The sequence below is a fragment of the Paramormyrops kingsleyae genome, chromosome 1 (assembly GCF_048594095.1).
Source record: "Paramormyrops kingsleyae isolate MSU_618 chromosome 1, PKINGS_0.4, whole genome shotgun sequence".
In the NCBI taxonomy this organism is placed as follows: Eukaryota; Metazoa; Chordata; class Actinopteri; order Osteoglossiformes; family Mormyridae; genus Paramormyrops; species Paramormyrops kingsleyae.
In genome coordinates this window covers 5694248-5707500 of record NC_132797.1, presented here as the reverse complement: position 1 = coordinate 5707500, position 13253 = coordinate 5694248, and the positions used below count along the sequence as shown (strand labels likewise).

At 41.2% G+C, this 13253-nt stretch overlaps 2 protein-coding genes across 4 annotated transcripts in view; both read left to right on the top strand.

Annotated features, from left to right (window-relative positions):
* Nucleotides 1-2803, top strand: part of gtf3c6 (general transcription factor IIIC, polypeptide 6, alpha) — a 5362-nt gene extending 2559 nt beyond the window's left edge. Inside the window, exons 6-7 of the mRNA XM_023791461.2 lie at nt 1-2161; nt 2306-2803. The exon at nt 1-2161 is cut by the window's left edge and continues 932 nt beyond it. The gene's annotated coding sequence lies outside the window, so the exon portion shown is untranslated. The remainder of the gene's footprint in view (nt 2162-2305) is intronic.
* Nucleotides 2804-4068: 1265 nt separating this feature from the next.
* Nucleotides 4069-10514, top strand: LOC111833313 (calumenin). 3 transcript variants are annotated; one of them, XM_023791486.2, is made up of 8 exons: nt 4115-4204; nt 5199-5239; nt 5704-5935; nt 6210-6403; nt 6882-7048; nt 7480-7540; nt 8606-8805; nt 9097-10514. In XM_023791486.2, exons 3-8 carry the CDS (start codon nt 5712-5714, stop codon nt 9199-9201), a joined length of 951 nt encoding a protein of 316 aa, XP_023647254.1. In that variant the 5' UTR covers nt 4115-4204; nt 5199-5239; nt 5704-5711; the 3' UTR covers nt 9202-10514. The 3 variants fall into 3 exon arrangements, with proteins under 3 accessions (XP_023647252.1, XP_023647253.1, XP_023647254.1); XM_023791484.2 differs by lacking the exon at nt 5199-5239 and having other exon boundaries at nt 4069-4204; XM_023791485.1 differs by lacking the exon at nt 5199-5239 and having other exon boundaries at nt 4097-4244.
* Nucleotides 10515-13253: the final 2739 nt, after the last annotated feature.

The following is a 13253-nucleotide window of genomic DNA, read 5'->3' as shown; positions in this document are numbered from 1 at the left end:
GTAGTAGTAGTAGTGCTAAATAGCAGCCATGTAATGGACTAGGTGTGAATTCACAGAAAGGAGATGGATCTTAGCTGCCTGTAGGGGGCTGTCATACGAATACTGTCAGTGTGCAGTCATCGGTTAAAACCACAGGATGTGTGGAAATGTTATGACACAATTGCAGGATTGTCTGTAACATGAATAAATCATAGCAACGAGTACTCAGGCCTCAAGCTTATGACACGCTGGGTGGGATCAGAGTCCTGTGAGCTGGGAAAAGAGATATATGCTTGATAGTATATACCTTTCTGGCTGGAGGGTGACTCAGATGTATATGAATGATAGTATGTACCTTTCTGGCTGGAGGATGACTCAGATATATATGAATGATAGTATGTACCTTTTTGGCTGGAGGCTGACTCAGATATATATGAATGATAGTATGTACCTTTTTGGCTGGAGGGTGACTCAGATGTATATGAATGATAGTATATACCTTTCTGGCTGGAGGGTGACTCGGATATATATGAATGATATTATGTACCTTTCTGGCTGGATGGTGACTCAGATGTATATGAATGATAGTATATACCTTTCTGGCTGGAGGGTGACTCAGATGTATATGAATGATAGTATGTACCTTTCTGGCTGGAGGCTGACTCAGATATATATGAATGATAGTATGTACCTTTTTGGCTGGAGGCTGACTCAGATATATATGAATGATAGTATGTACCTTTCTAGCTGGAGGGTGACTCAGATGTATATGAATGATAGCATGTACCTTTCTGGCTGGAGGGTGACTCAGATGTATATGAATGATAGTATGTACCTTTCTGGCTGGAGGGTGACTCAGATGTATATGAATGATAGTATGTACCTTTCTGGCTGGAGGCTGACTCAGATGTATATGAATGATGATATGTACCTTTCTGGTTGGAGGGTGACTAAGTGGATAGCACTGCAGCCTCAGTGTCAGAGCTACCGGATCGATTCCCAGTTTTGTATATAAACTGCCATTTCTATCACAGGCAAAAAACCTGTGATGTCTTCATCTCCTACCTGTCTTGTGCGCCCTTGCTCTGGATGTTCTTCGCACCAGAGCTGCACAAGTAGGGGTACGCGATGCATGCTAACCGCTTCTAAACCTCCCGTTAGAACGATCTGAAAAAGGTTCATAATTCTGTCTTGACCTGGCTGCCCATTCTTCTCTGCTAAAGGCTTTACAATAGTTTACAATCTCTCCATTGGCTGATCAGCTATCTTTTGCGATGTCCAATATATGGAACCAAATTATGATGTAAAGTGTGCTGGTGACAGGGGCACTGTAAAGGGGGAGTGGAGTTAGGATGATTCTAAGGGCCCCTGAGTGACAGAGGCTCTAAAGAAGTTGGAAGATAATAGGGTTGGTCTGGGTTTGAGGCCTAATGTGATATGCTTTCATGGGGCCCGAAATCTCAAGTGGCGCCCCTAGCTGGTGATGAAACAGTTACACACTATATTTTTACTAATTTAATTTCAGATTTAAACTTTATTTATTGGTCAGGTTTGTATGGTTGTTACCCATGTTATTATGATTGTTTGGGTTTCCTGCTGCAGTCCAAAAACGTGGCTGTTGAGCTAATCCCAGATGCCTCAGAGCACATGGCCGGATCACATGAGGGATGGGATGTCAGTCCTTCTCGGGCTACAATCGCAATCACACACAAGGGCAGCTTTGTGACACTGTTGGGCCTAAATGCATGTCTCTGGAGCCAAAGGAAACTCACCAAAGAGGGGAAGAGCATCCAAACACTGCACACGCCCCCAACCCTAGAGGTGTGCTGGCTATTGGGCAATGCTGCTGTCATTCTATGTAACAGAAAAGGGGGAATGCTCTCTGTTATTCTTTCTGCAACATCTGTACCGTGAGTGAAGGTCATTAAACGGTGTCATTAAACGGTGTCATTTTCCTATGTGGGTCTGTTATGAAACAGCAGAACTATATACGCCGCTTGGAAAGCACCGTGACTACCGCTGTTTCCACGGAAGAGAGAGGTGGGGTCGGCTAGGACCCGAAAATTATAAAGTAACCAGAAACTTCCGCTTTAAACTAAAGATTTCAGCGAAGTAATTGCAAAGCCAGCAAGTTACGGGTGTCTGTTATAGTCCAAGAAAGAGCGTCGAATTTCAAATAAACGTAGGTGAAATTTAATCTTGAGACGAATCGTAATATAATTTTACAAACATGTGGTATATACTAATTGAATGTCGCCAGATTTACTTATAACTTATTTTACCTGAAAGATTTTGCGTGTTTCTCGATGTTTTCTCTCTATCTCAGGTCGTGCATCCCACTGGAAAGATACATGAGTCTCCCACTTAAGGTGCTGGTTATCGCCACATTGGTGTCCGTGTTTGCGACACTGCTGGCGATGATCGACTCGGTGGGGGGGTTAATGTATGTGCGAAGCACTTCGGAAGGCATCCTGCGGCAGACAGCGGAATCAGCCGGGCATCCCTGCGTGATACAGTGGCATGGGGAGCCGAAGACGCGCTCTGGGCGGAGTGCGGGGGACTCGCAGATGTAATATGAGCGTGAACTATGGATCTTTTCGAGAAAGTGGAATTTCACAGCTTCATATGCCACTGGACGGTGATCGCGACAATAGATTTTTGGGATATTAAAAACTTTACGTAATAACTGCATAATGTTTAGCTCAGTCCGATTCTTGACTAAGGGAAGTCGCCAAATAGTGGAATTATGAAAAGTAAACTTTCTGTAAGCCGAAGATATTGCATTAATAAAATATAATTGATCTATCTGATACTGTTAAAACTACTGAGACTACTGTGATTAAATATAATGTAAATAACCCCCCGATTTATGAACTTAATGACAAATACAAAAACTATACCATGAACAGATTTTACTTGGTATGCACATCAAATAAACAGTTTGGTGCACTTCATTAAAAAAATTGCATGACATAATTATATTTCTTATTTGTTTAACGAACTGCAACGTACTATTATTTTTGATATGTAGCTGCATTTTTAAAATTGTAAGAATGTAACAAATGTTGGACTATGGATATGACATCTTTATTAATAATTGTTCCCTTTAACCGCAGCTTACAGTATTATCTTTTTACTGGGCCAGTTAAGATTAAGGGTCTTGCTAAAAATTGCAGCAGCAAATTCTTGATCAGTTTCCCTGACAATGTCAGGTACTACCTGGACAATATAATGAAGACCAGTGCATAATTATTGGGCGATTGTGTAATTAGTTAAAAAATGATAATCATCTATCTAAAGTGGCCGAAAAACAGTTTTGTATAGAAATACGTTTTCTTAAAAATAACGTAATGATTTCACACGCATCCATCCATCCTGCCTTCCATGGGTGTAAATTACGGGGGGATCGGGGTTGTAGTCCCTCCAATAAATCAAAACCAGCTAATACAACGCCCCCCCCCCCCCCAATAATCATGTTTCCCCCGTAATGGGTGGAGACCTCAACCCCCACAATGTTCCAGCCAAAGTTATGCCCTCGCTGCCTTCTATCCATGTCATGGTCGCGAGGTTATGATTTAATATTCTACATTTACATGTAAAATAGAATAAACATTAACAGAGGGGGGCACATTGAGCACTTTGAAGGGACAAGGGCTGCCACTCGTGTTAATTAGCCATTCTGCCTTCAGGAACTGGATTGTTAATTATCAGGTCCTGACCTATTCATTTCCAGTTAATCACATTAAGAAAATGAATAGTTAAACAAAGAAATTGATTCAGTGGGAGGGGAGTATACCATTAGATTGCTCCTGCAACCCCCGTTTAACGTTTAATAACTTTGCTTTATTAAAATCAATACTTTTGTTTACAATTAAAATTAATTTAAGTTCTGAAGGATGGGATTAAATAGATTAACTTATTCTTCAGACTTTTTTCTGAGTATCCAATATGAAGTATAAAATAAATTTCTTCCACGGGTTTGAGGACGTGGCGGTTCATAGCCAATCAGATAACCGTGTTCTACTGCGGCGGACCAATCGGAAGACGCCAAAGGAACGGTATGTCACTGACGCGCGGAGCCTCTAGATCGATTTTATTGGTCCGCCTTGTTTTTTTCTGCAGGAAACACTGTAGCGAAGGGGCGTAGATCCGCCGTTCTTTTCTTTATTCAGACTTCTGTGGTTACTGAGTAGATCGCGCAAGGTGTTTGACACTATATCTATTGGTAGGTGTGCTTCTTCAGCGCTGTACTTCAGTTTGGACTGGTAATTCAGATATCATGTTTTTTCTCTTACTTAGTCGTTTTGCACTGACATCATTGCTTTACCGCTATTCGATCTTGCCGGGAAATAACGTTCCGCACACCATACCATAGATGGCTGGCTGGAAGCTATGAATTTTTGATTTGCCTTGTGTGTTTTTATGTTTGCCGATCGGAATTTGTGCTTTTTTAGATTATTACTAATTATTGTTGTTTCTACACTGTTAGATTCCAATTCATAGTCTACTCTATAAGTGAAGAATATTGGGTTATGTCACTATGTGTCACGGACAAGTTCGTGCGTCCAGCCAAAATTTTTAATTGATAATGAACTTAATTGGTGCGCTTTGTGTTTTTTTATGTAACCGTACGAAAATGGAAGCGTTGGTCTTGATATTCTTTCTAAATTCTGAAATAGATATGCCATACATAATTTAAGGTTTGTGTCGTCGGGGAGAGAAATGTCTAGAAATCTAAGCGTTAATGTCCCAGTCCGTTATTGGTAATATCGTTTCCATTCGTCTGTTACATAAAGGAAATGCGCCGATCTAATGTTTCAGTCGATTCCTCGAAGCATTTATTTGCTTAACAATACATTATTAAAATTCAACTTGGTCCTCATTAATGATGTGGCAGCCGCTTAGGAAACTCCGTGGTTGTTAAATAAATTAATTTATCTCAATGGCAGCTTGTCTTCGAAGTACAGGTCTTTATTCTGGATTAGCTCGTGGCTTATGTGGCTTCAGCGTGTTTTCTTCTATCTCTCACACCATCCTCAGGGACTGGGTAGCTAATGACATATAATTTGGGAAGATCAGGGCTTTGAGAACAGTCATTAAAATGTGTTTTTACATTTTACATCATTCTTCACTTAACTACAATAACCAGACTGTGTCGTCTTTATAGTAAGCAACTATAAAAGGCTTTTGATTACTTTTTTGTGACATTCTTTGTTTAGGTATTGTCATGGTTAAGGAACTGGAACTGTGATCAACAAGTGTAAGACGTTTCCTACTTTAGATCCCATGAACGCGTGTAGCATCTCCATCCTGTGACGCTGGCAGTGTGGCACCAGTGAAGCAGTGCCAACTTGGGAGACTGTAGCGAGGTTCTCAGTGTTGAATGTGCTGATGAAATCCCTCATCCTCCACTACGGAAAATGGCTGATCGCCCACTGTAAACATCTCCATTGTTTTAGTAGTTATGTCTTTAGCTCTGGTGCTGCTGAATTTGAACATTAACTAAAGTCGAAATATCAGATGGCAAAACTGACCAAGGCTGACACATAGAGCTGATGCCAATGCCTTGATTAAAAAAAAAAAAATGTTTTTTAAGCAGACATCAACCAATACCGATACGTTAACCAATTATGTCATGCATATTCAGCTATAGTAGACCCAAACAGGTTGATGTGGCGCCTTGGTCAGGTTCTGATTCTCATCGAACATCTCATGTCCTGACAGAGCGTTGCATGATGGAGCTTCGGCCGCTGGTCATGTGCTTTGCGCTTTGTGTGGTGTATGCCACCAGCAAGCCCATGGAGAAGAAGGACCGCATTCACCATGATGACCCGCTGAGCGAGAAGGAGCACGATGACGCCGAGAGCTTTGACTACGACCACGACGCCTTCCTCGGTGAGGAAGAGGCCAAGACATTTGACCAGCTCACCCCCGAGGAGAGTAAAGAGAGACTGGGGTACGGAACCATTGAACGTTAAGTACGGTGATGGTCACAGGATTCTCAGTACCTATTTGGTTGTGTGCATCTGTCATTCTGTGGCAGGTTTTCCTACCATTATAAACCCCTGAAGTTTTTTCATATTTAATAAATTCCCTAAATTTGCAGTGCTGAACGTATAAGGTGAATGGCATGTTTTGTTTTTAATCAGTTTATTCCAACATGAAATAGTATGTCTGTTACCTCACGCCGTCACTTACCTGGCTAGCCTGTGGATCTCGTCTCTCCACAGCAAGATTGTAGAAAAAATCGATGAAGACAAAGACGGGTTTGTCACAACAGAGGAGATGAAGAAATGGATCAAGTTTGCGCAGAAGCGCTGGATTTATGATGACGTGGACCGCCAGTGGAAGGGCCACGACCTCAACGAGGATGGCGTCATTTCCTGGGAAGAATACAAGAACGTGACCTACGGCTATGTGCTTGGTAGGTCTCCATTTCTGAGGTTTGTCGCTCTCCTGTCAAACGGTCATACGTCAGATGGACGCCGACATGAACGACTTTCTTATTGATTGTATACGTTGGTATGGTCTTTGTCGATTTTTTTTTTTTTTCTTTTCTACAATCTTGCTGGACTTAGTTAAAAGGGTTCACAAGAATCGGATAAATAGTAGGGGGTACCTAGTATGGAATGGTCTCACTATGAGCAAGGCTGGTGTGATCTCGTGGGAATAGTATTGAATTGTAACTTTTGGCGTTTTCTTGGGTAAGAGCAAAAAGTTGAGCATGGAAGCTGAGTAGGTCCAATGTTCAGCAGAAGTTACAGCCAGAATCAGTGCCTTTATTGTGTTCAGTATACTCTGGCCCTTCTTTGTATACTCCAGCATACCCCGATCACTTTTAATGTGACAATAATGCCGCTCTGAAAAGTGTCACATGAGCAGTAACGCTGTGTGCCCCACAGATGACAATGACCCCGACGACGGCTTCAACTACAAGCAGATGATGTCGCGGGACGAGAGGCGCTTCAAGATGGCCGATAAAGATGGCAACCTCATCGCCAGCAAGGAAGAGTTTACAGCTTTCCTGCACCCGGAGGAGTTTGACTACATGAAGGACATCGTGGTGCTGGTGTGTCTGCATTGCAGTGGAAAATTATTGGTGTATGAGGGAGGAGAGTAGTGTGTGATTTCCCAAGTGAGAGGATGTGGAAAGTGTCTGTGTGTATTACACAGAGTTAAGGGGTGTTTCTCAATATCAAGAATCGTAATTGTGGTCTTGGCAGGACCGGTCTTGCTAACTTGCCTCCCAAGAACTAACTTGGGGCTCAATGAATCATGGGATTGGTCTCATTGGGTGAGGATGCAACTGATGCATCCTTGATATTTGCGGCAAGAGTGACATCTCAGGATTTTGCCATCCTCCGTACTTCTGTTCTTGAGTATTGGATCTGGTCTTCGGCAATGAAAGATGATGGTAAAACATGTACAGGAGAAGACAAATACGGTCAAGTGTGCATGTTGAGAAACACCCTAGACGTGGTTATTCTTTATCTTCTGTAGGAAACTATGGAGGACATTGACAAGAATGCTGATGGATTTATTGACTTGGAGGAATACATTGGTAAGTACAGTAGTTGCATCAGATTGATTGGAAAAAATTGACGTGCAGTTCAGTACAGTTCCTTAAACTTGGCTGGTTTGCATGGAACATGAAAGACTACACACTGTGGAAACATGCAAATCATAAAACATCTAACAGAGTGAGAGACACCCTTGGTACTTAAAAGGATCAGAGTCACTCCTTTTGAAATGTTTATTTTCTCATACAGCAACAATGCAATAAAGATTTTTTTTGATAGATTTTTTATTTTTGGTTGTTGCATATTTGGAAGACTGAAGTTGCATATGTATTTCCTTTAATAAGCTGAAATCTTTCTTATTGAATTAAGGAAATTCCAGTGAAATTTCTTGAAATATTTTTAGTTCGCAAGACAGACACCGTTTGAGTATATAATTGAGACAATCCTTAGGGCACCCAGCTGCTGGACCTTAGGGTCCGTTTGAGTGGGATCAGCCTCTCCTGGCTGGAAGTATATAGAGGATCCTTGACAGGAGACCTATTCTTCACTTCAGTATGGATCGCTGAATTTGCTAACGATCCCTTAGCACCAACCTACCTCTGTAAATGTACTTATTGTCAAATCACTAGCAGCCCTTCTTACTGTCACAGAGCCTCATCAACATCATCTGCAGATAATTCGTGATTATACTCAACAACAAAAAAAGAAAGTTACCATGTGCAATATGCCCTGGGCCATTAAGCTGCAATGTTGCCAGAAGCGCTAATCTGTTGTTCCGTTCATTGCGAATAATTGAGACTGTGAAATCTGTACACTGAAAGGCAAGGTGTGCGCGACACTTGTGGAAAAAATGCACATTGGTCACATTGGTGACATGATTAATTGGATTGTTTGGTCAGGGAGGATTTTTAATCAGTGTCAGAATTCGCCTACCCACTTTGTGACCGAGGCTTTGTTGCTATGATTACTCTGGAATACAGTTTCTGTTAGCTAGGCAGTTGCATTGTGATCTATAGACTGGTGGATAAACTGCTTTAAATCTACCCAGAACAAAAGTTCACCCCCCCCCCCAAAAAAAAAAAAAAACTGGTTCTTCCTCTTACCAGGGGACATGTACAACCATGAGGGTGACCCCCAGGAACCTGAGTGGGTGAAGACGGAGCGAGAGCAGTTTGTGGAGTTCCGGGACAAGAATAAAGATGGGAAGATGGACAAGGAAGAAACGAGGGACTGGATCCTGCCTTCGGATTATGACCACGCTGAAGCAGAAGCCAAGCACCTGGTCTACGAGTCTGACGTGGACAAGGTGAGTCCAGAATTCTGTATTTAAATTAAATGTATAAATTATTCTCACTGCAGATTTATGAGACACTCACCAGTGCTGTTTTCTAGCTGAATTGCAAAAAACTGACATATTTTTAGAAGTCAATACTTTGTTTGGAAGCACTTTTGAAGCCCAAAATTACTTTCTGAAAGTTGTTACAATGCAACCAAATTAGAAAGAGAGTGTGAGTCGTTGGTCTGTCCTGTGTGAAATATGTGTTTATATGATTGAATGGATATAAAATTGAACTGAATTCTGTTTTACTTGTTTCAGGATGGTCAACTCACTAAAGAAGAAATAATCGCGAAGTACGATTTGTTCGTCGGAAGTCAAGCCACCGACTTTGGAGAAGCTCTAGTACGACATGACGAGTTTTAAATCTTCCCACATGGGGAAGGATTTTAATGCTGACTAGATAAGAAATAATTTATTTTATGGCTTCCTGTTCAAATACTTGGTCTCAGATAAGACAGTTATTGGGACATGCAATGTATTCTGTTGGTATGTAAAATGCGTTTCTGCATCCACCCGGTTCTTATACTTGATTACTCACAGTTGAAAGACATTTCGGCACGTAGCGGGTTGAGAGACAGTGTGTGCGTTTGTTTGCAACAAATTTTCTGACAGGAGCTCCTTCACAATTTTAAAACAATCAGGTTGCAATTCAGCGTGTTCAGCCTTTAACTGTACAACTTTTAACTTGGGGGAGGAAGTTGCTAGGTTGTGATAAAGCATGGGAGGATTTGATATTGGCTTTGCTAGTGATCTTTTGAAGCCATATATGAATGAAGAACAAGCTTTTGATGTTTTTGTTTTTTGATGACACTTTTTGAATGTTTTACGTTGTGTTCATGTTTTGATAAATTGTTTCTTATATGGATCCTTAATAGATTTGTTTAGTTTAACAAACTGAGCTCCACACTATTTCTTGGGGCCTTTACTCCTTTCAAGTGTTGTTCCTTTTTAACTTCCTGTATTCCAAATGGGAGCTGATCTTAAAAAAAAAAAAAAAAAATGGAAGGAAAAAGAAGCTGTTAGCCAGTTTATTAGATGGTTTACGGGAGGTATAGGACTAATTAGAGTAAATATCTGTAGAAATATGGTTTTTCAGATAGGTATATCTGTCAATAGCAACAGCCATTTCAAAAGGTGCTTGTCTGCTTTGGTCCCGCAGGCTGCTTGGGATGGAGGGGGGGTTTGGTGTACCCAAGCACTTACGCACTTGATTATGCTAATTGATATTATGCTAATTGAACCAATACTTCACTACTGAGGTTATTAGCGGTTTAATGAGAATGGGGAAAATTAGTCTGCTGGCACTGCAGTCTTTGTGGACCAGGGTTGAAAGTCACAGATCTAGGGCAATGGATGAAGTGAGCCAGGTGGTCTCTGAGGAAGGTTCCCCTCCCCTTTACACAATTTTCTTAACCACTGTTCAGAATTCGATGAATTGTCATATAGACCTTTTGTATAGTCTGCATAATGCAATGTTAGTAACACTACTTTTGTTTACTGTATGTAAGTTGAAAGCCTGTGTATATGATTACCTCAATTTGTACGCAAAATGAGCAGTAAAATACAAGGATTTGAATCAAGTTCTGTAACTGCATTGCGGTTGGATATTAATTTTTTTTTTGTCAATAAAACAAAATCCAATAAACAAATCAGTTCCCCAGTCTATAGGTATCAAACTGTCTGCCTCAAAAGTGTTGTCATTTTCGGCATGAACCTAACATTACTAAGATATATTTGGGAATTACTGTGGATTTTGGTAATCACTCAATGGGAAAATAATAACCCATGACATCATGGGTTATTAATCAAACATCATGACAAATGCAGCTGTCTGGCTGTAGTTCTAAGAGGATAATTTGTAGAATTTGATGAAAGATGAATCACAGAAGAGTACATTTGGTCCATGAAATGATGCTATCATGATAACCCATTTACACAATTCTCCATACTGGTTTTGTCCCATACTTTGGAATCACGTTCTGTTACTGTATATGGCCTACAGTTTTACTATATTGGGATTACATATAAAAATATTTGAGGGTTGTTCTACGTTGCACTGAAACCTGTTAGTAGTTATGACTGTTTAAAGCAGTCTTCTCCCCAAAACTTCTTTTAAAAAAAAAAAAAAAACTTTTACCAAATATTAGAGTTAAGTGATTCAGGTAAGACACACTTTCAAACTGTGTCACTCATATCATACAATGTATTATTATTAAAAGACTGTCCAGATAGTCTATGGATTTCTTGTAAAGCTTTTGTAAATCAAGCAAAGTACACTGTACAGTATCTGCTCTATTTCCAGTTATCCAGATGAAGGTCACCAATGGTGCCTGAGTGTTGCCAGATGTAACGTTCCGGCAGGGCATGCAGATGACTGTAGACCTATCAAAAGCAAGGACAGCCAGCACATCTGCAAGACAGGCCATATGGTCTGATGGTGCATGACTTAACAGCATCGTGGGCTAACTTTACTGGCCATAGCTCAAATCAGAACTTAGTCATTTCACTTTGACACTGTTCAAAAAACAGATACCATGAACCCACATAGTATAAACAATCACATACACTATATTGCCAAAAGTATTGGAACACCCCTCCAAATCACTGAATTCAGGTTCCAATCACTTCCATAGCCACAGGTGTATAAAATCAAGCACCTAGGCATGCAGACTGCTTCTACAAACATTTGTGAAAGAATGGGTCACTCTCAGGAGCTCAGTGAATTCAAGTGTGGTACCATGATAGGATGCCACCTGTGCAATAAGGCCATTCCTGAAATTTCCTTGCTACTAAATATTCTATGGTCAGCTGTTAGTGGTATTATAGTGAAAGCAATTAGGAACAATAGCAACTCAGCCTCGAAGTGCTAGGCCATGTAAAAACACAGTGTGAGGACAATGCATGCTGAGGCGCACAGTGTGCAGAAGTCGTGACCTGTCTGCAGAAACAATAGCTACAGACCTCTAAACTTCCTGCGGCCTTCAGATTAGCTCAAGAACAGTACGTAGAGAACTTCATGGAATTGGTTTCCATGACCAAGCAGCTGCATTCAAGCCATACATCACCAAGTGCAATGCAAAGCATCAGATGCAGTGGTGTAAAGCACACTGCCACTGGACTCTAGAGCAGTGGAGACATGTTCTCTGGAGTGACAAATCATGTTTCTCTGTCTGGCAATCCGATGGATGAGTCTAGGTTTGGCAGTTGCCAGGAGAACGGTACTTGCTTGACTGCATTGTGTCAAGTGTAAAGTTTGGTGGAGGGAGGATTATGGTTTGGGGTTGTTTTTCAGGGGTTGACCCCTTTGATCCAGTGAAACTCTTACTAAACTCTTAATTCTACGGCATTCGAAGCAATTTTGGACAATTCCATGCTCTCAACTTTGTGGGAACAGTTTAGGGATGGCCCCTTCCTATTCCAACACGACTGCGCACCAGTGCACAATACAAGGTCCATAAGGACATGGATGAGTGAGTCTGGTATGGAGGAACTTGACTGGCCTGCACAGAGCCCTGACCTTAACCTGATAGAACAACTTTGGGATGAATTAGAGTGGAGACTGCGAGCCAGGCCTTCTTGTCCAACATCAGTGCCTGACATCACAAATGTTCTCCTGGAAGATTGGTCAAGAATTCCCATGAACACAATCCTAAACCTTGTGGACAGTCTTCCGAGAAGAGCTGAAGCTGTTATAGCTGCAAAGGGTGGGCCAACACCATATTAAAGCCTATGTATTAAGAATGGGATGTCATTAAAGTTCATGTGTGTGTAAAGGCAGGTGTCACATTACTTTGGGCAATATAGTGTACTTACTTTCATTTGACAGCATACAAGTTCCCAAATAAAACAATACAATCCCCAGAAAACAGTGATCTGTTACAGGCTTGACTGACTGAGAAAGCACACAGATGAAGCCCATTAATCACATGCAAATCTTCCTCCTCAACCTTTTCTATTTTTCCCAGAAAGTAGCAGGTTAAGGGGAAGGTTTGTCTCTCTGACTAACAGCAGCTCAGATCAGCCTTCTTAATGAAAGTGGGTGAGGGGCTAGATGGGATACCCCCTACAGACTCTGTGATCCTACCAAGAGATGGGGAATTAGAGAGATGACCGTTTGGGAAGAATGGCCTCCTGAATTGTAGCCCTGAACTGTTACTGGACTTGGATTCAGAGCATGGCAAGGAGGCTACATGGCTCAGGATGGCCCAGACAAGTACTCTGGCTTTGCTGAGAACATACTCTCTTTATTTGTTCCTTAAATTTAGTTTTTATAATTTGAGAATATAAAATTGTATTTAAAACTTAACACATCTTATGAGGCCAGTGGCTTCACCAACCTATCTGTACATGTGCTCCTTGGTAAAAATTGCATTCATCACAATACCCGTCATAATTTGTTAAGGTATTGGCCCATG